The sequence below is a fragment of the Callospermophilus lateralis genome, chromosome 7, assembly GCF_048772815.1.
Source record: "Callospermophilus lateralis isolate mCalLat2 chromosome 7, mCalLat2.hap1, whole genome shotgun sequence".
Lineage (NCBI taxonomy): Eukaryota > Metazoa > Chordata > Mammalia > Rodentia > Sciuridae > Callospermophilus > Callospermophilus lateralis.
Window position 1 is genome coordinate 136,546,371 of NC_135311.1, and position 23,199 is coordinate 136,569,569.

The 23,199-nt window shown below is 45.0% G+C and overlaps 1 protein-coding gene and 1 non-coding gene across 2 annotated transcripts in view; one reads left to right on the plus strand and one right to left on the minus strand.

The window, feature by feature from the left end:
- Positions 1–23,199, plus strand: part of Mtor (mechanistic target of rapamycin kinase) — a 117,133-nt gene that overhangs the window by 90,118 nt on the left and 3,816 nt on the right. Inside the window, exons 37-56 of the mRNA XM_076861302.1 lie at positions 3,082–3,197; positions 3,988–4,105; positions 6,238–6,486; positions 7,172–7,272; positions 7,917–8,013; positions 8,442–8,540; positions 9,041–9,163; positions 9,305–9,487; positions 10,379–10,513; positions 10,932–11,106; positions 12,481–12,616; positions 13,385–13,532; positions 14,587–14,709; positions 16,569–16,651; positions 18,136–18,208; positions 18,696–18,770; positions 19,058–19,193; positions 20,038–20,103; positions 21,882–21,962; positions 22,233–22,313. Of these exons, the coding sequence (XP_076717417.1) occupies positions 3,082–3,197; positions 3,988–4,105; positions 6,238–6,486; positions 7,172–7,272; positions 7,917–8,013; positions 8,442–8,540; positions 9,041–9,163; positions 9,305–9,487; positions 10,379–10,513; positions 10,932–11,106; positions 12,481–12,616; positions 13,385–13,532; positions 14,587–14,709; positions 16,569–16,651; positions 18,136–18,208; positions 18,696–18,770; positions 19,058–19,193; positions 20,038–20,103; positions 21,882–21,962; positions 22,233–22,313 (2,398 nt within the window). The remainder of the gene's footprint in view (positions 1–3,081; positions 3,198–3,987; positions 4,106–6,237; positions 6,487–7,171; positions 7,273–7,916; positions 8,014–8,441; positions 8,541–9,040; positions 9,164–9,304; positions 9,488–10,378; positions 10,514–10,931; positions 11,107–12,480; positions 12,617–13,384; positions 13,533–14,586; positions 14,710–16,568; positions 16,652–18,135; positions 18,209–18,695; positions 18,771–19,057; positions 19,194–20,037; positions 20,104–21,881; positions 21,963–22,232; positions 22,314–23,199) is intronic.
- LOC143405373 (small nucleolar RNA U13) lies at positions 15,152–15,254 on the minus strand. The gene has a single exon (XR_013092074.1). It is a non-coding gene; the product is annotated as a small nucleolar RNA U13 (small nucleolar RNA).

A 23,199-nucleotide genomic window follows, 5' to 3' on the forward strand; every position in this document is an offset into this window, starting at 1 on the left:
GATTTGGCTCTTGGTATTTGTTTTGTTTTTGGGTTTTGTTTTTAACAATCTCCCTGGGTGATGTTGGTGACTAACAAAATGTATGCCCTTGGGGCAAAACCACCTGCTTTGGCTCCCCCAAAGAGAGTACCTATGCTGGCCTCCCCTCCCCACTGTGGTCCCCAGCAGAGCTGAGGCTGTGGAAAGAGTGGTTAAAACAGAGTTGTCTAGAGGGGCTGCAATTGTGGCTCAGCGGTAGAGCGCTCACCTAGCACAGGTGGAACCCAAGTTTGATCCTCAGTACCACATAAAAATAAAGACATTGTGTTGTATCCATCTACACCTAAAAAAAAATAAATATTTAAAATATTTAAATATTTAAAAATATTTAAAAAAAAAAAAAAAAAAAAAAAACAGGGTTGCCTGGAGAAGGCATGCCCAAGGGTCCTCAGACTGGGCCTAGGATTTGGCTTCTGTGAATGGTTGGTTCAGTGTCACCTAAAGTGGTATCAACAGCCTTCTCTAAGAACCTGGTCTTTAACTGGGATTTACCTCATTACTAATGACCTGAGTTTCCTTCTAAAGTGCATATTTGGGATTTTGTAATTGTTGTTTTATTTTTCAAGCTATGTGAGCCTTTCAGGCCAGAGCATTTCTGATTCAGTCCTGACCTCTCCAGGTTAAGGAGAAAAACAGAAGGTGGTGAATCTGAAAAGTCTGGTTTCCTTCTGTGTACAGCCTCCAAGTCTTTGACTGTCTTGCCGAAAGAGGCAGAAGAAGACTTTTGGGTGGTGACTCAATTCAGGAGTGGCTTCTCTCAATATATGCCCACGCCCAACTTCTCCACAGAATATGGCCTTTTCTTAGGAGACCGAGTTCTGGAGAAATTAAAAATTTAAAAACCTTTTTAAAGCTAGGTGCTGGGACTTCAAGCCTAGATCTGGCAGCATCACTTCTTCATGGTCCAGGAGCTACTTGGAGAAAGTTTGGTGATTGTGCCTTGCTCTCCTGCACTATAAACAGGGTGGTGCAGCAAGTGCGATGTCCTGGGGGAAAGCAGACCCTGCCTGCAGGAAGGCATCAGGGATAGCTGGGTGCGTGATCCCACCGTGGAACCAGAGATGGGAGGGCCATGCGTGAAATCTCACTGGCTAAGGTCCTTCCAGCCCACAAACCACCCAGACATAGTGCTCTCAAGAACCAGAGGACTGTGCCCAGCCTCAGTCCTGTGGGCCTGAGAAAGCTGTTTCTTCCAAGTGACTGTCCTTCATTTATAAGATGGAAAGAATCATTTTCCCCTCTTCATTTCTTTGGGATGGAGAAAAAAAGTTTTAGGTAGAATATATTCAGTTCCTTAAAAATAAGTTGGTGGCACATAATTTAATCCTAGCAACTTGGGAGACCGGGGCAGGAGGATTACAAGTTCAAGGATACCTAAACAACTAAGCAAAATCCTGTCTCAAAGTAAAATATAAAGGGCTGGGATGTAAGTCAATGCTAGAGCATCCCTGAATTCAACCTCTAGTACTGCAAAAAGTATAAAATAAGTTGCCTCATGCTATGGAGTAAAAAGGTAGCAGATTCTCCCCTGCTGGATAAAATTTTTATCTCAGGCTTCACACCCAAACCCAGATTCCCCAGTTCTGGCCATTTATTTTTTGTTTAGCTCCTTGTTGAGCTCCAAAAAGAGCTTACACCCTGTCTGGATTGTCAGCAACACATAGTGTTTGGGCTCTAAAAAGCACCTGGCTTCAGAGCTCCTGGGGTTGCTCCTGCCTGCTTAACAGTCGCACTCATGATCTCCTTTTTAGTGGCTGTCCTTTTTAGTGTTGCTTCCACTGTCATTTTGTTTTTTGTTTTTGTTTTTAATCAGATGTAAATCTGGCCAGTGTAGGACTCCTAGAAGAAAACCTAAAGGACAGGTATCACTTCCCAGGTGGGGGAATGCTATGTAGTTCTTTTTCTAAGCTGTTGGTGAGAAGTGGAACTCTGTGAAGGCAGATGCTATGGAAGACAGGTGTCTTATTCACTGTGGGAACCTGTGTCTGTCCTGTCCTCAGGCATGAGCTGCTTGTTACAGGGTCATGTCATTCCGGCTTGGGGTCAAACCCTGTATCTTGAAACCAATTGATTCTGAGTTCTATAAACAAAAATAAAAACAAAAAAACTTCTTATACGATTTACCATAAGGAGACCTATTATTCTTGGAAAAGTGGATTTTCCCCTCCTTGTATAACAAAGAACACATATCCTTTTTCACGTTCTCTCACATAATATTTCTTCTCCTATGTTAGTGGATTTAGATTTTACCATTCTCCATATGAGCTTTAGACGTTTATGCATTCCGTCTCCATCCTAGAAGTCTGTTAAAAGAAGCTACGGACTGAATTTGTCAAGATGCTGGCAGGTCTGGGCACAGAGGGCTCGTGTAGTACTTCCGGATCTGAGGCCTGTGCTGCTCTTCCTGGTACAGCTGTCTGGTCCCTGGTAACTCACATGCCACTGCTCACTGAGTCAGACCCCATGGTAGCAGTAGAGGGAAAAGTAGAGGGGACTGCAAGAGGATTCTCTGAAGATTCTGTTCCCAAGCCCCCTGTCCCTGGGTGGCTGCTTACCTAGTGTCATCTTCTTCCACTAAGCACTTGAGGGCCTTTACTCCTTCTCTGTTCTTATTCAGGTACCAGGGAGTTCCATCTGTTTTTTTTAAATCTGTAATTTTTGCTCTGCTGAAGCAACCAGGGCACCATAGCTTTGTAAACAAATACCAAGGTTTTACTAGCCTGAGACAGTTTCCCATGAGTCTGATTCCCTCAGGGCAGTATATTGATAGTTAAGTAAGCACTTGTTCAGATCACTTCACATGAGTTATTATTTGGGATAGCCAGACATGTGGCTCTTCCAGGACTTGTTAAACTGGTAATTACAGTTGGCAGAGGAGAGCTAAGACCTAAGCTGAATGAATCATGAATGTTCTGGAAAAGCCTGGCCCTCTCCCAACAGCATCCTGTGTTCTAGGGTATTCTGTTTGGTGTGGATTGACTTGTGTGCCTGCAAGCTTCTGCCACATGCCAAGTGGCTCTCTGTGCCTTTGTCCTGCCACAGATCGATGCCTTCCAGCACATGCAGCACTTTGTCCAGACCATGCAGCAGCAGGCCCAGCATGCCATTGCCACTGAGGACCAGCAGCATAAGCAGGAGCTGCACAAGCTCATGGCCCGGTGAGGACCATGCCCCTGCCATGCCAGCAGCTTCTGTAGTAGGACACATTCAGGCTCCTTGGGGGGCCTATTGCCCATACCTCTCACCTTTTGCAGTAGGGATCCCAGGCAGCCATCATATTGCGGTGCTCCATAGTCCCCACTCATTTTCCCAGGGTTCAGCAGCTCAAGGGCACTCAGCCCAAGTGCTATCCTCTCCTGGTGTCTGGCTTTAGGGTTAGACTTTTTGTTTTCAGGTGTCAGGTACACTGCTAATTTGAAGTGTGGATAAATTTGACTTTAGATAAACTGTTTAACCTCTCTGGAAGATAGGAAGAGTACCTGTTTCCTAGGGTGGTGTAAGGTATGTGACTTTATGGAAAGGCCACAGCGTCAAACACTGAGAGCAGTGCCTGGAACACATCAGCAGGTGCAAACGCCAGCTGGTGCCGTCATCACCTTAACAAAGGGAGGGAGGGGGAAGAGTAAGGGAGAAGCCGTAGGCAATCAATAGGAAAAATAACTCAACAGCTGTTCCCCATGAAAATTGGATTTGGGCTAAATAGGTCCATGCAGACATACCTTTACCAGGTTCCTGGGTTATGCTGTCATTGCAACACAGAGATCAGAAGAAAAGATGGTACCTGAAAACCTGTTCCCAGACCCTGTCTCCTTCCTTCCAAATGGTTGAACATTCTGCTGGTTCCTTTGGGTTGCACCAGAAAGGTGTTAAGGCACCCCTGGCAGTTTGTTGTCCCCCTCAGGAGGGCTCTTAGGGAGGAGCAACATGGGGGCTTGCTTCTCTTTTCAGGTGTTTCCTGAAACTCGGGGAGTGGCAGCTGAACCTCCAGGGCATCAATGAGAGCACCATCCCCAAAGTGCTGCAGTACTACAGCGCCGCCACTGAGCATGACCGCAGCTGGTACAAGGTGAGGGGGGCAGGGCACAGCCACCTGGCAGGACCCCTCAGCCCGGCCCCTGGGAGCCAAGTGACTGGAGCCTGTCTGTCAAGAGGCCCAAGGAAGTGGCTGGGGTTGTAGCTCAGTGGTAAAGCACTTGCCTCCCACACATGAGGCCCTGGGCTCAATCCTCAGCACCACATAAAAATAAATAAACAAAATTAAGATACTGCGTACATGTACAACTAAAAAATCAAAAAAGAAAAAAAAAAGGGAGGCCCGAGGAGCCTGCATTTCCCTTACACATTTCATTGATTCCTCACTTGAGAAGTAGGCATCGTGCCATGTCCTATGTGTGGCACTGGGCTGCTGCTGTCTTTTCACTTCTTAGCTCCTTGTTTTCCTAGGAGCATCTGGACACACAGTTAATCTCAGGAACTTTATTTTCCCCCTGGGTAATCTGTTCCTTCCCAGATCCTTTCTGATCTCCATCCTCGGCTACTCCTCAGCTAAGAAATTAACTTTCTTTGTTTTTATTGGAAAGATCTGGGTAACATCCTGTTATATTACAGGAAACTTTTCAAAAGGACAAACAGAAATGTACAAAAGATGTGACTGGCTGGTACTGGGGAGTCTTGGAAGTACATCCTTGGCAAGAGCTCACATTCTCATTTTCTAAATATCTTTTCCAAAGGGCCTCCTTCTTAACATAGCATGTATCATCAGTTTCTTTCCAGAATCTCCTTAACTTACTAATACTTTGTGAATTAATCCCTCTGGGGTCAAAACTTGCATCTGAAAGCCACAGAAGAGTTCACAATAAAAAGCTCTCCTTGTCTAAGCATGCTTCTTGATGATCCAAAAATGCCCCTTCTGTAATAGGAGAATTACTTGTCTTTCAAGGACAGCTGCATGTCAAAAGCCAAAGAAGTGAGTCCAGAGAGGTTTAGTAGGGGACTTGCTGACTAGTTACCTATCATTCACCCTTTAGAAAAATACAGATCACAAGGAAAAACTTGCTTCCAGGTAAATTGGTTTTAGTTTTTAAAAGCATTTTCTAGTATGGGTCCCTTTGGTTCTAGGTCTTGTACCATCAATCCCCATAGTGTGTATGCCAGCATTTTGGTCTTGTTCACCTTGACCTCAGGTCAGTGCCTGACACCTCCATATGTAAGAGGCATATGTTGAATAAATGAAGGTCTGGGGAACTGAACTTGAGTCACTGTAGCATTCTAACTTGTCAAGTAAAGACCATTCTGCTTAATTGGGAAAATGGGCACAGTTATGTTATCATCTTTAGCAGTAGACAGGGAATTTCCTGATTATCCAGAAAGTCCAACTCTTAGTGGATTATCTTAAAATGCTATCGTCACTGCAGAGTTACAATGCCCTGAGTCAAAACTCTGCCTCAGCCTCTCTGTACCATGCAGAAGTGGTCCTCCTTATACCTCTCAGTGTGTGCCTTCCCTTGCCCCCTGTCATGTGACTTATTAGGACTCACCACCACTCCCTAAATGTGACAGCTGCCTCTCAACATCTGCTCTTTTAAATAATCCATATTGTCTACTTTAAAAACCAGTAAAGCTTCATTTTCCCATAGATGAAGTGGGCTCCTGGGCCTAGAAGTAGGCCCTTGGACCTAGTGTGACTGTTCCTCTGCCCTCTGCCCTGGCACTTGACCAGCCTTCCTGCATTTTGCTTCCTGCACGTCCCCTAAACTGCAGGCATGTTCTTTGCTTGTTTCCTTTGAACACTGCTTGCCCTCTGTGCGCCTCTGTCCCATTCTTCCCCTTGCGAGGAAGTCTTCTTCTTTACCTGGAAGGTTTAAATGAAAACTTCTATACATCCATCACTTTTGGCCTCCTCATTTGTGAGTCTCTGACCAGCTGAGTGCCAGGCTTTCCTGTTGCCCTTTTCATTTGTCCCAGTCTGGTTCTCTTAGGTCACACTGGCTCATCTCTCCATGTCTGAGCTTGTGCCATGATCTGGGAATGCTCATGAGCTCAGAATGATTCTTGCACATCAGTCCAGAACCCTGCCACTCATCACAGCCATAGGTTCTCTTCTCCAGAGCCTTAGAGATGAAAAATAGAAAAAAAAGCTGGAAAACTAAAGCTGTTGCTCACAGCCCAGCGTCTACCCCTGGCTCTCGCCCTACCCAGGCCTGGCATGCGTGGGCAGTGATGAACTTCGAAGCTGTGCTGCACTACAAGCACCAGAACCAAGCCCGCGACGAAAAGAAGAAACTGCGTCATGCCAGTGGGGCCAACATCACCAACACCACCACAGCGTCCACCACTGCTGCCACTGCTGCTGCCGCCACCAGCACAGAGGGCAGCAATAGTGAGAGTGAAGCCGAGAGCTCTGAGAACAGCCCCACTCCATCCCCTCTGCAGAAGAAAGTCACTGAGGTGGGCTCCCCTCTCCTCCTGAGGACCAGCCAGGCGCAGCCCTCTGAGCAGTCCAAGCTCAGTGGAGCCCGAGGCTTCTCTGAAGTGCAAGGTGGAGCTGGATGCCCTGCCTGGCCACCTTAGCAGCAGTGCAGGAGACCACACCCTGTTCCGGGGGGCTGTCATGGCCTGTGCTGGAGAATGAGCTCCTTCTCTTAACTGTGCTATGCCTGTTTGGGGGCAGCGTCCACCTGCAAGTCCACTCTGAGGACAGGGCCTGGGGGATCATCTTTGCCCTGTTGTCTTCCCTTCCACCTCTCCTTGGGCTGTCAGTCTGTAATGCACCAAGGTAGCCATCAGGTCCGGAGAACAGCACTCAAAGCTGCAGCCCCACCCTCTGCCACTCTGTTCAGGAAACCACCATACCCCAAGACAGTGACAGTTCTGACACAGTTGCCATGTTCCAGGCACCAAAAAAGGCTTTCCATGCACAACTGACTGAACACTCAACTGCCCTTTGAAGGAAGTGCTTTTAGTATGCACCTATTCCCACTATCCAGATGAGAAAGCTGAGGCAAAGGGCCAGGGATTCAGCTCAGTGGTACAACACTTGCCTAGTGTGTGCAAGGCCTTAGTTCAATCTCCAGCATCACAGGAAAAAGAAAGCTGAGATAAAAGTGTCACTAACACATGTGTATTCTAACAGGATTTATCCAAAACCCTCTTGATGTACACTGTCCCGGCCGTCCAGGGCTTCTTCCGTTCTATCTCCTTGTCACGAGGCAACAACCTCCAGGATACACTCAGGTATCAGGGAAGGGGAAGGTGAAACTCTGGAAGATCCTGCTAATGACGGGACACCCATGTCACACATCCAGGTCATCTAAGCCCTCCCCACTCTGGCCAGTACACCCAAGCTCGGCTCTGGGCCTTTCTCCACCTGTGGGTTGAGGAATGATCAATGGCCGGGTTCCACTTAGGAGGATGGAACCTGCAAAAACCTAGAAGTGGAGTGAGGGCTGTCTATGTGGTTTACTACGTAGGGACCAAGGCTTTTGTTCATCACAGCGTTTTTAAAAATTCTCCTGCAACTTTGACAAGGCTGAACAATTGGCCCAAACCGATTGTCAGTCCAGAGGCTAGTCATGACAGGCACAGCCATGGCCTCCTCATTTGTGAGTCTCTGACCAGCTGAGTGCCAGGCTTTCCTGTTGCCCTTTTCATTTGTCCCAGTCTGGTTCTCTTAGGTCACGCTGGCTCATCTCTCCGTGTCTGAGCTTGTGCCATGATCTGGGAATGCTTATGAGCCCAGAATAATCCTTGCACATCAGTCCAGAACCCTGCCACTCATCACAGCCATAGGTTCTCTTCTCCAGAGCCTTAGAAATGAAAAACAGGGAAAAAAAGCTGGAAAACTAAATTTTATATGACTTTTCATTTGTCTTTTCCAGAGTTCTCACTTTGTGGTTTGATTATGGTCACTGGCCAGATGTCAATGAAGCCTTGGTGGAAGGGGTGAAAGCAATCCAGATTGATACTTGGTTACAGGTGAGGGTGGCCCAGATTCTGTCTCCTGTGTTCTTCTCTTGGAACCATGCAGTGGTCAGAGGGGCAAGGCAGCATGTGTTTACAATATTAAGAATGTAGAGCTGGGGCTGGGGTGCAGTGGCAGAGCGCTTGCCTAACATGTGTGAGGCACTGGGTTTGATCCTCAGCACCAAATAAAAATAAACAAACAAAATAAAGGCAAGATGTTCATCTAGAACTACAAAAATAAAAAAAAGAATACAGAACTTAGACCCAAAGTCTGGACTACATATACTCTTTAGTTTCTTTTAGAGAACTGAAAATAATGAACCATTTCAGAGCTTAAAGTATCAACCAAACAAGTTGTAAGGATCAATCTTCATTTAGAAGAATAACTAGAGTTGTTTCCCTGCCTGACATGCCACATACTGTGACTTTTTGAATACCAGGTTATTCCTCAGCTCATTGCAAGAATTGATACACCCAGACCCTTGGTGGGACGCCTCATTCACCAGCTTCTCACAGACATTGGTCGGTACCACCCCCAGGTATGTGGAGAATCTGGGCAGTTTCTCATCTAATCACTGACCTTTGATTTGATGGCCAGCCTTTGAGAAACACAAGTACAGGAACTGGGAGCTAGGTGCTCCACCCAGCCCTAGGAAGGTCTACTCAGCTAATAGTCCCAAGGACCCAGCAACCATCCTGAAAAGAAAGAGTCGCCTCCAGATGGAGCTCTCCTTTGTGGTAGACTCATGGTACTAATGTCACCTTCACCATGTCTTTTGCCATTCTCCTTAAAACCTGCATTGGTCTGGGTACAGTGGCACAGACCTGTAATCCCATCTACTCACTGAGGCAGGAGGATCACAATTTCAAGGACAGCCTGGGAAATTTAAAGAGGCCCTGCCTCAAAATTTTAAAAGTTAAAAAAAAAAGGCTGGGGTTATAAGTCAGTGATAGAGTGCCACTGTGTCAGTCCCCAATACAGGGAAAACCCCTCAGGCTCCTTACATGTGTCTCTTGCAAATGTTCCTTTTTGCTTCAGGCCCTCATCTACCCTCTGACTGTGGCTTCCAAGTCAACTACAACAGCCCGTCACAATGCAGCCAACAAGATTCTGAAGAACATGTGTGAGCACAGCAACACCCTGGTCCAGCAGGCCATGATGGTGAGTCCAGAGCCAGCCAGGGTCTTCCTTACCATGGGACCGCACACTCCCTGTCCCACCAGATGCGTCCCTCCAATTCTCCAAGTCAGACTTCCTGAGAGTGTTCATCCCTGGTGCTTTTCTTTCCCCACTTTGATCCAGGTGAGCGAGGAGCTGATCCGGGTGGCTATCCTGTGGCATGAGATGTGGCACGAAGGCCTGGAAGAGGCATCTCGTTTGTACTTCGGGGAGAGGAATGTGAAGGGCATGTTTGAGGTGCTGGAACCCCTGCACGCTATGATGGAACGGGGCCCCCAAACTCTGAAGGAAACGTCCTTTAATCAGGTATGGGATGGAAAACACCAAGGACATGATTCCTTTCCCTCTATCCTTTCTTCTGCCTTAACACAAGGACTCCAGAGGTCATAGGGATAAAAAACACCAGAAGTTAATTGTCTCTAAGTTTCAAGAACCTGCCTAATTTTGTTTCTTTTTTGTATTGGTGATTTAACACAGGAGCACTTAACCACTGAGCCACATCCCCAGCACTTTTTATTTTTTATTTAGAGACAAGGTCTCACTGAATTGCTTAGAGCCTCCTAAATTGCCAAGGCTGGCCTCAAACTTGTGATAATCCTGCTTTAGCCACCCAAATTGCTGGGATTACAGGCATATGCCACCATGCACATGGCACTAGTGTAGCACAGTGCTGAATTTTTTTTCTTTCTTTTTTACTTTCCTTTTGTTTAATGGTGCAGTGCTGGGAATCAAGCCAAGGCCCCTCATGCATGCTACACAAGCTCTATCACTTAGAACACTTCTAGCTCCTCCTGAAATTTTGTTTTTAAATTTTTTTAATACCTTTGTTTTTTTTTTTTTTTTTTTTTTTTATTTATTTAATGTGGTGCTGAGGATCAAACCCAGGGCCTCGCATGTGCTAGGCAAGCGCTCTACCTCTGAGCCATAGCCCCAACCCTCCTCTTGAAATTTTAATTGGAAAATCAAAAGAGAGGCCACCCCACCTGTCCTCTGACATTCCCTTAACCTAACAAGTCTTGCTTATGATCGGGAAGCTCCAGGACTGGGGAACTGCTCAGCTGCTTGTGCTCACCTGCTAGCACTTTCTGGCCACAGTCTGTTCCCAGGGAGTTCTGTGGTCTGCTCAGACATTTAATTTAGCTCCTGTTTTGGTGGCCACTTTGACCACTTGCACATCTGCCCTGCTTTCCTTCTCAGGCATATGGCCGAGATTTAATGGAGGCCCAAGAATGGTGCAGGAAGTACATGAAGTCAGGGAATGTCAAGGACCTCACGCAAGCCTGGGACCTCTACTACCATGTGTTCAGACGGATCTCAAAGCAGCTACCCCAGGTAGGTTCCTCAGGTGGTCCTTTCTGTCTTATTATCTGTGAACTTCCTGATACTCATCCTAAGCATCTGGTTTCACGATTTTTTGTTTGTTTTTTGTTTTTTGTTTTGGAATTTTGTTTTGAACTCAGGGTGAGCCACATCCCCAACACTATTTTGTATTTTATTTGGAGACAGAGTGTCACTGAGTTGCATAGCACCTCGCCCGTTGCTGGGGCCGACTTTGGACTTGCAATCCTCCTGTCTCAGCCTCCCGAGCCTCTAGGACTACAGGCGTGTGCCACCGCACCCAGCCTGCTTTCACTTTTACCTGTAGAAAACTAATTGCTTCTGGCAGTCTGTTGAAAAAGACCTAAATTATATCTAAATTCCTCCCTGGAGTTTAATTTTCTAACTAAATTTTTTTGGTAATTATTCACAGCTTACATCCTTAGAGCTGCAGTATGTTTCCCCAAAACTTCTGATGTGCCGAGACCTTGAATTGGCTGTGCCAGGAACATATGACCCCAACCAGCCAATCATTCGCATTCAGTCCATAGCCCCATCTTTGCAAGTTATCACATCCAAGCAGAGGCCCCGGAAGCTAACTCTCATGGGTAAGGATCACTGCACTTCTGCCTCCCTGAATGAGTCCCTGCCCCCTGTTCTGAAATTATGGCCTGCCATTCCAGCTGCTAATCTTTCATGTGCTACAACTCTCCCCACCTCTTGGGACAAGAATGGAGGACAGTGGCCCTCCCCTTCCAGGACCTCTTCATGGCTCCGAGTGTACTCAGAGCTGTACCTGTTGAAGTGAAGCCAGATCTCATGTGTGGAGCCCTGGTGGTGGTGGGCAGGTGTTGAAATGAGCCAGCAGAGGCAGCTGATGCAGACTTGAGGTTCCATGCCACTGAAGAAAGAGCATCTGGGTTCTTGAATGTTCTCCCTTTGTGGGAAATAATTGTGTAAAGCAAACAAACTAGAATAGCAATGAATCCTCATTGGAGGTACATTCAACACATGGCGTCTGGAATTTGGCTTAGGGGTAGTGATACCTACCTGAAATGGTTGAAGGAGACTTGTGTATTGGGGTGGCATCTTGAGGTCTCTCCCTTTTAATGACGCTCATTTCTCAAGTGTAATGGTTTTCACCAACACTGATCAATCATGGTGCACAGGTAGTGGTCTCTCCAGGGGCTGGTATCTTCCAATAAAAAACATGATCACAGGGCTGGGGTTGTGGCTCAGTGGTAGAGCACTTCCCTTGCATGTTCGGTCCTCAGCACCACGTAAAAATAAATAAAAGTTTTGTATCCATCTATAACTGAAAAAAAAAAATTTTTTTAAAATAAACAACAACAACAAAAGAAAACATGGTCAGTCATGTTCTCAGCGTGTTGGATTTAAAAAGTTTAATGAAGAAACTGCTTCTGAAAGAAGTGAGCAAATAAGCTGTTCCTCGTCCTTCCCACCATCCCTCCAGACCTGAAAGGGCAAGGAGCCCAACAAGAACTATTGCCTTGGAAGAGAGGCCAGCTAGCAGAAGCTGTAACTCAGGTGGAGGGACATGGCTGCTTCTAGAACTGTGACCAAGGCAGGGTGTGGGGGCAAATATCCTGATCTCCACCTCTTCCTGTCCTTTCCTGCCAGTGCCTCATTGGCCACACCAGCTGGAACTCCAAGGGATGTGGGCCATAGGAGTTGGGCTTCTCAGATCAGAGTGGGTCAGGGAGAGGGAAAATGTATAATCTCTGCATGACGTTTCCTGATCCTTGGTAACAGTCTTTTTTTAAATTTAAACAACTTTGGTCATTGGTAGACATCAAAAGCAGAGCTGTTTCCTCAGTTGTAGAGTGTTCTTTCCATTTGTAGGGGATTGTGATTAGGGAGAGTGTGTGTGTAGTCTATGGGATCTTTGGGATACTCTGCTGGTCTCAGCTACGGGTGTGAGAACCTGTGTTCTGCACTAACAGTTGCCACCATCCCTACAGGCAGCAACGGCCATGAGTTTGTGTTCCTCCTGAAGGGCCACGAAGACCTGCGGCAGGACGAGCGGGTGATGCAGCTCTTCGGCCTGGTTAACACCCTCTTGGCCAATGACCCGACATCTCTTCGGAAAAACCTCAGGTATTCAGAGTGCTGTGGAAATGGCAAAATTTTGAGAAGTCTTCTTGCCCTCCTACGACTGTGCGTAGAACCATGCTCCTTTATCAAATAAGTTATGACCTGGCAGGAGGTTATCAGTAACCCAGCTGCCAAACACAAGAAGAAAGGGTCTCCACATGGGATATGCCTTTAACAAGCTCCAAAGAATTCAGAAGGGAGTGATTTGAGATGAGATGAAGATTATACAGACTGTTAATCAAGATTATACAGTATGTTACTCCTTGTGGGGCGTAAGCTCAGCCAGAGCCTTCCTATCCTTGGCCCTGTTGCTTTTCCTTCTCCTGATCTCAGATAATAGTCACATGATGCTTCCAGAGCCACCGGTCTGTTGGGCAGGATGAGAAAGCCAGAGTGGCTTTCATGTTACAAGCACCCTATTTCTGTGATGTTGTTTTCTTCACCAAGTATTGCTCACTCCCCCTCTCACAAAAACCACATGCAGGGCTCATTAAAGACAGTCTGCAGTGGAGAGCAGTGGCACACACCTGTAATCCCTGTGGCTTGGGAGGCTGAGGCAGGAGGATAATAAGTTCAAAGTAAGCCTCAGCATTTAGTGAGGCCCTAAGCAACTTAGTGAGATCCTAATAAAAAATTTGAAGACCAGGGATATGGCTTAGTGGTTAAGCACCTGGGTACCCGGTACACCCTATACCAAATCTGTGTGTGCTCTGAGTGGATCATAAATATGCTCTTCTTGTACAAAATGACCCTGTTCTTTTGTGGCACCAGCATCCAGAGATATGCCGTCATCCCTCTGTCCACCAACTCAGGCCTCATTGGCTGGGTCCCCCACTGTGACACGCTACATGCCCTCATCCGGGACTACAGGGAAAAGAAGAAGATCCTCCTCAACATTGAGCATCGCATCATGTTGCGGGTATGAGGAGGCTTGCTGCCCAGTGTCCTCAGGGTCCTGGAGGCAGGACTCACACATCAGGGATCCACACAGGGCTGTTCTTTGTGTGTCCATCAGTGAAGTCTATTTGGGGGAATTTGCTATTGAAGGTTTAATGAGGTGAATCCTAAAGCAGAAAACATTCTCTATGAAATCAAAGTGGGATTTCGGATGAAACTCATGGTAGAGTGCTTGCCTGCCATATGGTTCCAGCAATGCAAAATATAAAGTAGAATAAAGTTGCATAAGATTTCAGCATGGTGCTGGGGATGTGGCTCAAGCAGTAGCGCGCTCGCCTGGCATGCGTGCGGCCCAGGTTCGATCCTCAGCACCACATACAAACAAAGATGTTGTGTCCACCGAAAACTAAAAAATAAATATTAAAAAAAATAAAAAAAGATTTCAGCATGGCTTGTGAGGCCTAACAGGTTCAGCCTGAGGTTCTTTTTAAAAAAAAAGAAGTCGGGCATGATGGCACACACCTATAATCCCGTGACTCTGGAGGCTGAGGATCACAAGTTCAAAGCCAGCCTTAGCAATTTAGTGAGGCCTTGAGCAATTAGCAAGATCCTATCTCAAAAAGAAATTAAAAACAGCTGAGGCTGTGGCTCAGTGGTTAAGTGCCCCTGGGTTCAATCCCTAGTACCCTAAATAAATAAATAAATAAATTTTAAAAAGAAATCAAAGTCTTCTAAAGCCTGGAAATTATGTTTTCATTGTCCTGTATGGGACTGGACAGATAAATATAGGCAGCATCTATTTATCTAACATATACCAAGCTCTGGAAGGCCTGGTGAGTAGTCATCTAAGAACTAGGAAGGATTGTTATGCAGACCTTAAAACCTCCTCCCCTCGTCCACTGCACTAGGCTTGGACTGAGGTGAGTCCAGGTGTCCCCACCCATGCCCTGGGAGCCAGTGTGGCCACTATGCTGCACTTCCCATCTCCTCTTGACTAGCAGCAAAGTTAGAACCAGGTCTGCCTGGCCCAGCCCTGTGCCTCCGGCTGCTCTAACTGAACATGTGTCCTGATGCAGATGGCTCCAGACTACGACCACCTGACCCTGATGCAGAAGGTGGAAGTGTTTGAGCACGCTGTCAACAACACAGCAGGGGACGACCTGGCCAAGCTGCTGTGGCTGAAGAGCCCCAGCTCGGAGGTAGGGCCACTCAGCTGCCTCTGACCCACTCCTAAAAGGGCCGATTAGCTACTCTTTGCTACTGTTAACTGTGGATTATGTACAGCCTTTTATAGCAAAAATCACATGCTATTTAGATTGAATAGTTTGCTGTTTTCTCCTATTGATTATGATAGTATTTAACCTTTTTTTCTATATTTAGGGTAGTTGGTCTTTTTCATATATGTTGTAAATTTCCTGTTTATTTGATTTTCTAATTTGATTAGTGTTCTGGGGATTGGGGTTTTTCTTTTTTACACATTATTTTAAAAGTTAGATATATCCGAGTTTGAAGTTTCTGCCTTTGGCTTTACATTTAGAAAGGCTCTCTCCACCTCAAGCTGATGTCTCTTTTTACCTATATTTTCTTATAAGATTTGCTTTTACAATTAAATTCTAACCCAGTTTGGAATTTCTTTTTTCACGTCAGATGGGTAATGTGCCAACAACATAACAAAGTTCAGAGGGAGGCATATCTCACACAATAGCAAGAATACTCAATCATCACACTTACGAGCTGGAAGGATCTAGAATGTATTTTTAAACTAAGGTGGGCTGGGCTTGATGGTGCACACCTGTAATCTCAGTAACTCAGGAGGCTAAAGCAGAAGGATCACAAGTTTGAGGACAGCCTTGACAATTTACTGTCTCCAAAAAAAAAAAAAAGAGGCTCGGGCTGTAGCTCAGTGGTTAAAGCACCACTAGGTTTAATCCCCAATACCAAAAAAATAACAATAATAAAAATAAATCAATAAAACTACAGTGTAACTTGTTTTTTAAAAGATGATTAGCTGCCACCACACTATTTACCAAATAACCCATCTTTCCCCACTATTTGAAAAATTCCATCTTCATTTGTATTTTTTAGTACTAGGTATTTAACTCAGGGGTTCTTGGCCACTGAGCTACATCCCTAGACTCTTTTTCTTTTTTTAAGAGAGAGAGAGAGAGAATTTTAATATTTATTTTTTAGTTTTTGGCAAATACAACATCTTTGTTTGCATGTGATGCTGAGGATCAAACCCAGGACGCACGCATGCCAGGTGAGCGTGCTACCGCTTGAGCCACAACTCCAGCCCAAAATCTGTCTTTATTATACACTAAATTCCTCCATGCCCAGGGATATCTTTCTGTGGCTTCTGCTTCATTATTCCCTCTGCCTGTTCCTCCATAAGTACCATACCATTAATATAAGACTCTTCACATTAGCTATTTTCACGTATTTTTTCTTCCAGATAAATGTTGGGAGCATTTTGTCAAGGTTGAAATGCCACTGAATTTTTTTTTTTTTTTAAACCAGGGATTGAGCCCAGGGGCCCTTGCCACTGAGCCACATCCCCAGGCCTTTTTTATATTTTATTTTGAGAAGACAGGGTCTCTCCAAATTACTCAGGACCTCACTGAGTTGCTGAGGCTGGCTTTGAACTTGGGATTTTCCTGCCTCAGCCTCCTGAGACACTGGGATTACAGGCATGTGCCACCATGCCTCTCAATGCCACTGAAATTATATTGGAATTATATTAAATGTATCAAATGATAATTTGGAAGGTATTGCATCTCTGCAATCTTAAATGAATCCTGAAGTGGGTCTTTTCATAAAGTCTTCACTTAAGTTTTTATGTTCTTAAGAAGAAAAGTTTACTTGTTCACTGAAACCTAACATGTTTCCAATTAAGTTTATTCTGAGACATAGTTGTTTATTATACTCATGAATGGGATCTTTATTCCATCCTATGTTCCCACTGATTATTAATGGAATAAAAGAACAGAAGGGATTGGGGTCTGGCTGTGTTGGAATAAAGTTTCCAGCGCTTGGGTTCACTAATGTTCCTGTTTTGTAGGTGTGGTTTGACCGAAGAACCAATTACACTCGCTCTTTAGCAGTCATGTCAATGGTTGGATATATTTTGGGCCTAGGAGATAGGTGAGTGAATTTAATTTATTTCTTTTAGTCTCCTTTTGTTTTAGTAGTTTTCTTTTTATTTGTTTTCCGGTGAGATTTATGACTTTTTGGCAAATAACTATTTGTGTTTTTACTTTAGACATCTTTGGGGTTTTTTGTTTTTGTTTCTGCTTTTGCAGTATTAGGGAATAAACTCCAGGAGCTCACATATGCTAGGCAAGTGCTCTACCACTGAGCTATATCTCCAGCCCTTTTAATTTTTTATTTGAGAGAGGATCTCTCTAAGTTGATGAAACTGGCTAGAACTTACAATGCTTCTACCTCAGCCTTCCAAGTAGATGGAATTACAGGCATGCACCACTGTGCCCAGCTACTTAGACCTCTTTTACGGCATCAACCTTAGCCTTCATCTGTTTATTCTAATAGGATAACACTTCAACTAGAGAGAAACAAAACTGTAGCTCAAGAGTACTACTTTCTCCATAGGTTGGTTAGGTGTGCTAAATAAGCTACAATAAATAAGATTGATTACATTGACTTAGTAAATATTAAATAATTAATATGATGCTAAGATAGTTGATTCTGTTTCTGCAATTGAAACCAACCAAAATAGATCCTTATGATATTTTTGCATAATAAATTTCATCCAAACTTACTGACTAAAAAAATAATTCAGGGCCGGGTTGGGTGGCCTACACCTATAATCCCAACAGCTCAGGAGGCTGAGACAGGAAGATCATGAGTTCAAAGTCAGCCTCAGCAATGGCAAGGCACTAAGCAACTCAGTGAGACCCTGTCTCTATATAAAATATAAAAAGGGCTGGGGATGTGGCTCAGTGGTCAAGTGCCCTGAGTTCGATCCCTGCTAAAAAAAAAAAAAGAGAGACTGAGGTGGGATATCACTTGAGCCCAGAAGTTAGAGACTAGTCCAGGCAACATTGCAAGACCCTGTCTCAAAAGAATACAATAAATGACAACAACAACAAAAAAAAAACTAGTAGAACACCTATTGACAAAAGCCAGATGACCTTCCCCGGATTGGCTCAGGGGCTCATGGAGACAGATCCTGTGATAGCTACATGATAGTAATGACAGAGACTTACCACTGAGGGGCTTTCACTGCCGTAAACTGTTTGTCAGGTGACCCAAGACCCTGGAGAAGCAGATTCTCCTGATGACTCCTACAGGTAAATCTTCACTGTGGCTCCAGAGCAGGAACAGGCACTTTTTCTGTAAAGAGCAAATGATAGATATCTTGGGCTTTGTGGGCCATGTGGCCTCTGTCACAGTGCCAGCTCTGCCACTGTAGCATAAAACCAACTAGAAAGAGTACAGAAATGAAGAAGGCCATTTTTCAATAAAACGTGGCTTATAAAGTCAGGTGGGAGCCAGACTTACCTCAGAACTATTGTCTGCCAGCCCCTGGTCTGGAGTTTTACATCCTCACTGATTCATTTGTCAGTGCTGCTTGTTGACCCTTCCCGTCTCTCCCTTCTGCTTCTCAGACACCCATCTAACTTGATGCTGGACCGGCTGAGTGGAAAGATCCTGCACATTGATTTTGGGGACTGCTTTGAGGTAAACATGTTTCTGAAACCATGTCAGACAGACCTCACTCTGCTCTGACAGTTCAGGCAAACATAAGCCCCAAACATCCCTCCTCTCCCGCATCACTCCTGCCGACAAGATCAAGTCAGTTGCAGCCTTGAAATCCGTGGCTGAGGTCAGACTCTAAGCCCTGTGGGCAGGGGCCACTCTCCACACACCCTTCGCTAAGTGAAGGAATCTGCCACCACCCTGCATGCTGCTTGCTGGTCAAGCACTTGGGCAATATACCCTTGTCCTTTTCTTTTTCTTTTTCTTTTTTTTTCCTTCTCCATCTTTTGGGGTTCCTAGCCTCATTCAGATCCCCATAATCAGTCCCTTCACTAAACTCAAGCTGCTTCATTTCTGTGTTGTCATGTGAATCAGTACAGATGAGACAAAGGAAAGCTACCTGCCTTCACCTTACTTTAGTTAAAGAAAACTGTCTAAACATTTGTTTTTACCTTTGATTATCCCATAGGTTGCTATGACCAGAGAAAAATTTCCAGAGAAGATTCCATTTAGACTAACAAGAATGTTGACCAACGCTATGGAGGTGAGTGGATATTGGGAACACACTGCACTGAAATGGGACCAACAGACTTGCTCATTAGAGCTCATCAGTTCCCCAGCATGGCCACATGACTTCTGTAGCAGGTTCCTCTTGATTCTCACGTATTAGGAGTGGTCTTTGAAAGTCTCACCACTTCACATCAGACCTGGTGTCATACGTATCACAGTCCTGCCATGCTTCCTTCCTAGGTGATGGTGACAGGTACTCTATCACTGTTGGTCATGAGGCACCAATGACTCCTGAGGTGCAATGTTCTGTCCCTTCTCCAGGTTACAGGTCTAGATGGCAACTACAGAATCACATGCCACACGGTGATGGAAGTGCTTCGGGAACACAAGGACAGTGTCATGGCTGTACTGGAGGCCTTTGTCTATGATCCCTTGCTGAACTGGAGGCTGATGGACAGTAAGTGTTTTCAAGTGTGGGAGGCTGGGGTTTGCATCCCTCCAAATTAGAGTACCTGCCACATTACGTTCCACTGACCTCTTCCTTTGAGCCTGGAGCCTGAGCTGTATTACCAACTATTGCTTTCTCTTCTCCTAGAGCATTCAGGTAGCTAGAAAAGAATTTCAAGTATTTTTAATAGCTAAACTAGAAAACTCCAATATTAATTGAAATAATGGGCTGGGTGTGGTGGCACACACCTGTAATCCCAGCGGCTCAGGAGGTAGAGGCAGGAGGATGGTGAGTTCAAAGCCAGCCTCAGCAATTTAGCAAAGTACTAAGCAACTCAGAGAGACCCTGTCTCTAAATAAAATACAAAATAGGGCTAGGAACGTGGCTCTGTGGTCGAGTGCCCCTGAGTTCATTCTCTGTACCAAAAAAAAAAAAAAAAGATTTTTTTAGGATAAACTTAGGTACCTAGTGATAAGCTGATTTGGATAAGCTGGAATTTTAATAAAAATGTGAACAGTTGTAACTTGAGACTGCAGTATCTATCGTCTAGCCTGTTTCTGCCTCCTTTGAGGATGTTTCACCAATATGAGGCTTCTAATCCACTGTGATTAAATCAGACTTTGACCTTACAGTTTCCATATGATGCTGTAAATCCAACTCTACAGTATAGAGTAACCTCCCGGATGTCCTATTCCATGCTCACAACCCCTTTTACTACTGAGTAATATTTCTTTGTTCTTTCTTCAGAATTGTACCTTTTGGGAAAATCTCATTTTTGAAATTGTAAGCAAGTATATCAACCAATTTCTTCAAAGTGAAAGTCTGAGGCACTTTTAATTCTTTCTTTCCCTAGCAAATACCAAAGGCAACAAGCGGTCTCGAACGCGGACAGATTCCTACTCTGCAGGTCAGTCAGTAGGTGAGTGCACCCAAGGAGCTGAGCATCTGAATGGGGAGACATTCCTTCTGCTGGAAGGCAAGATTCAAAGTGGTTCTGGCTACTTAATATTAAGGATGTCAGCATGCTTTTCTCAAGTTCTTGACAGTGATAGCGCAGGCAGAGATGCTACACTGCTAACATCACCCAGCAGGCATTGTTGAACTTCAGAAACATGGTCTAAAAATATTTACCAAGCACCAAGCACTAACTTGTTTTTTATTTACTATCTAGCGGGATGGAGTAGGTACCTTAAGCTCCAAGATTTTTATCATCTGATTTTAATCTGTCTATAAAAACAGTTAAAAGTATGTCTGAATATCAGCCAGTGTTGAGCAAGCCCTTCAACAGCATCAGGTGGAGATTTTCGCTCCTCACATGTTTTGCTTTGTTTTGTTTTGCTCCGCTGGGGATGGGACCTAGGGCCTCAAGTGCTCTACCACCGAACTATGCCTTCCACCCCTGAAGCATTAATAATAGTTCTACAAGGGAGGTAGAAGCAGCAGAAATCTGCTTATATCTCTGAAGGAGCCCTGAAATCATGGGAAACACTGTTTCCATGTGTGTCCTTCACAGGCGGTAGTCCAGGAAGACATGTGGCCCTCCAAGAGCCAGAGTACCTTTTGTATATTAAAAACACAGAAGTGCTTGAGTCAGGTGTTTAGCTCTGTTAGCTTTTTTTTTTTTTTCTTTCTCTCTCTTCCCCTACCCTTTTTCTTTGACATCTAACAACATCCTACGAAGTTCACACTTTGAAATACACTGTTGGGTACAAAAATATTCTCTACAAATACCTTATGGGACATTTGCAACTAGTTACTTAACTAAACCAAATAAGTTAGGGAAGGTACTATACAAACAAAGGCTGTCCTGCAGATGTGCAGAATCACATTATTGAACTGACCATAATATACTTGACATTATAAGAGAACGGGGCTGGGTAGAGCGCTTGCCTAGCACGCATGAGGACCAGCATTCAGTCCCCAGTACTGGGGATAAAAAAAGAGAGAGGGGGAGAGACTAATACACTCTGTTCAGTCCTCAAGCACTTCGGTTTCAACGAGAAGTGGCGTGGGGCTAGGCACAGTGGCACACACACACACTGTGATCCCAGCAACTCAGAAGGCCAAAGCAGAAGGATTGCAAGTTCTATGCCAGCCTCAGCAATTTAACGAGACCTTGTCTCACAATAAAAAGCACCAGGGATATAGCTCAGTGGCAGAGCACTCTTGGATTCAATCTGAGTTCTAGCAGTTAAGGGGCACTTGGGCAAAAGGCATTAACAACCACCTATCTAGAAAAAGGACAATTCATCCTGACTGAATGGAAAGACTCTCGTCAGATAAGAAGGAACAGAGTTTTGCTGATTCAGAGTCACATGTGAACAAGTGTGGACTATACCCTGGACACTGTGATAGGATTTGTGAGGATCCCCAACCACGCCTGCCCCTACGGTGCTGGGGATGGAACCCAGGGCCTGGTACACATTCAGCAAGTGCTCTACCACTAGCTACTTCTACAGCCCCGTGACAGGATTATGGATACTCAGATTGCCCAGCTTCCTATTACCTGCAGCCTTTGGGGTCCCTTGTGCAGATTTCAAAAGGTTTTAATACATGAAGAGTAGCATAAAGTTCTGTCCTCCACCTGAGACAGGAGAGGCACATAGTAAAGGACTGTGGAGCGTAGGGCCATAGTTGCTGCGCTAACAATGACTTTGTGGTTTTTGTATGTTTTGCTAATTGATTTCTTCCCCCTAGAAATTTTGGATGGTGTGGAACTTGGAGAACCAGCTCATAAGAAAACAGGGACCACGGTGCCAGAATCTATTCATTCTTTCAGTAAGTTCAACCTCTGGGGGTTTGTACCAACAACTAGCTCATTAAGAAAATAGAAGCTGTGTTGAACCACGAGTGGGTCAGCAAGACACAGTAACAAAATGGCCTTTGAGAGGAAAGGTTCCATGATCTCATTACATTCTGAGGACAGAGGTGGATACAGAGGAAGGATTGCTCAATGCTCAAAAGCTGAATGTTTACAAAAAGCAGGAGCGTTTTTTTATCTATTCTGATGACAGTTCTTACTGTTAATTCCTACTTTTTATATTCCAGTTGGAGACGGTTTGGTGAAGCCAGAAGCCCTAAACAAGAAAGCTATTCAGATTATTAACCGGGTTCGCGATAAGCTCACTGGTGAGTGTGTTCACTTAAACGGAACATAAAGTCTGAGGAGACAGTCCTCCCCTCCAGTGGGTAGGCAGCCCTACTCTAGGGGCTGCACGCCTGTTTCGACCCTGTGTGGCTCACAGACTACCTCTGTGGCCAGCACTGGAGCACGCCCTATGGGTCTTCTTGCTAATGATTGATACCACCATCACATAACTCTGCCTCATTTAACTCAGGATATAGGAAGTTCTGTGTGCTCCAAAATCAGCCAAATTTAGGGAGATGTCTTCTGTCACTATGGTATGATGTTAGAGCACTTGGACTGACCGCCTAGATTCTGGCAGCCATTACAGAGGGGAGAGAATAGAATGCAGAGATGGTGCTTTTGAAAAGGAGTTTCTCACACTGATATTGGGAGGGTATGACATGAAGGGTAACAAACCAGGAAGCAAAACTCCAGCTCCACTGCCTGTGCCTGAGCCTGTTTCCTCCTATAGAAGATGCTGAGTGGCCCCCTCAGAGGGAGCTGAGAGTCAGACAAGACACAGGATGCTGGGCACTGAGCATTGGAGTCTCCCACCTTAATTTTTGTAATCAGGGCATTTTTATCCAGCATGTACCTAATGCTGAAAGGGCCAAGGTGGTGGAAACAGGTTCTTCACCTCCAGGGAGCTTAGAGTCCAGAAAGGAACAGTATTACTAAATAGAAGAGAAAAGACTTGGGGCTGTGGTGCCCACAATAGGAGAACTTAATCAAGTTCAGAAGTACATGGAAAGCGCTGGGGCTGTAGCTCAGTGGTAGAGCATTTGCCTAGCACACATGAGGCACTGGGTTTGATCCTCAGGACCACATAAAAATAAATAAAATAAAGGTATTGTGTCCATCTACAGCTAAAAAATATTTTAAAAGAAA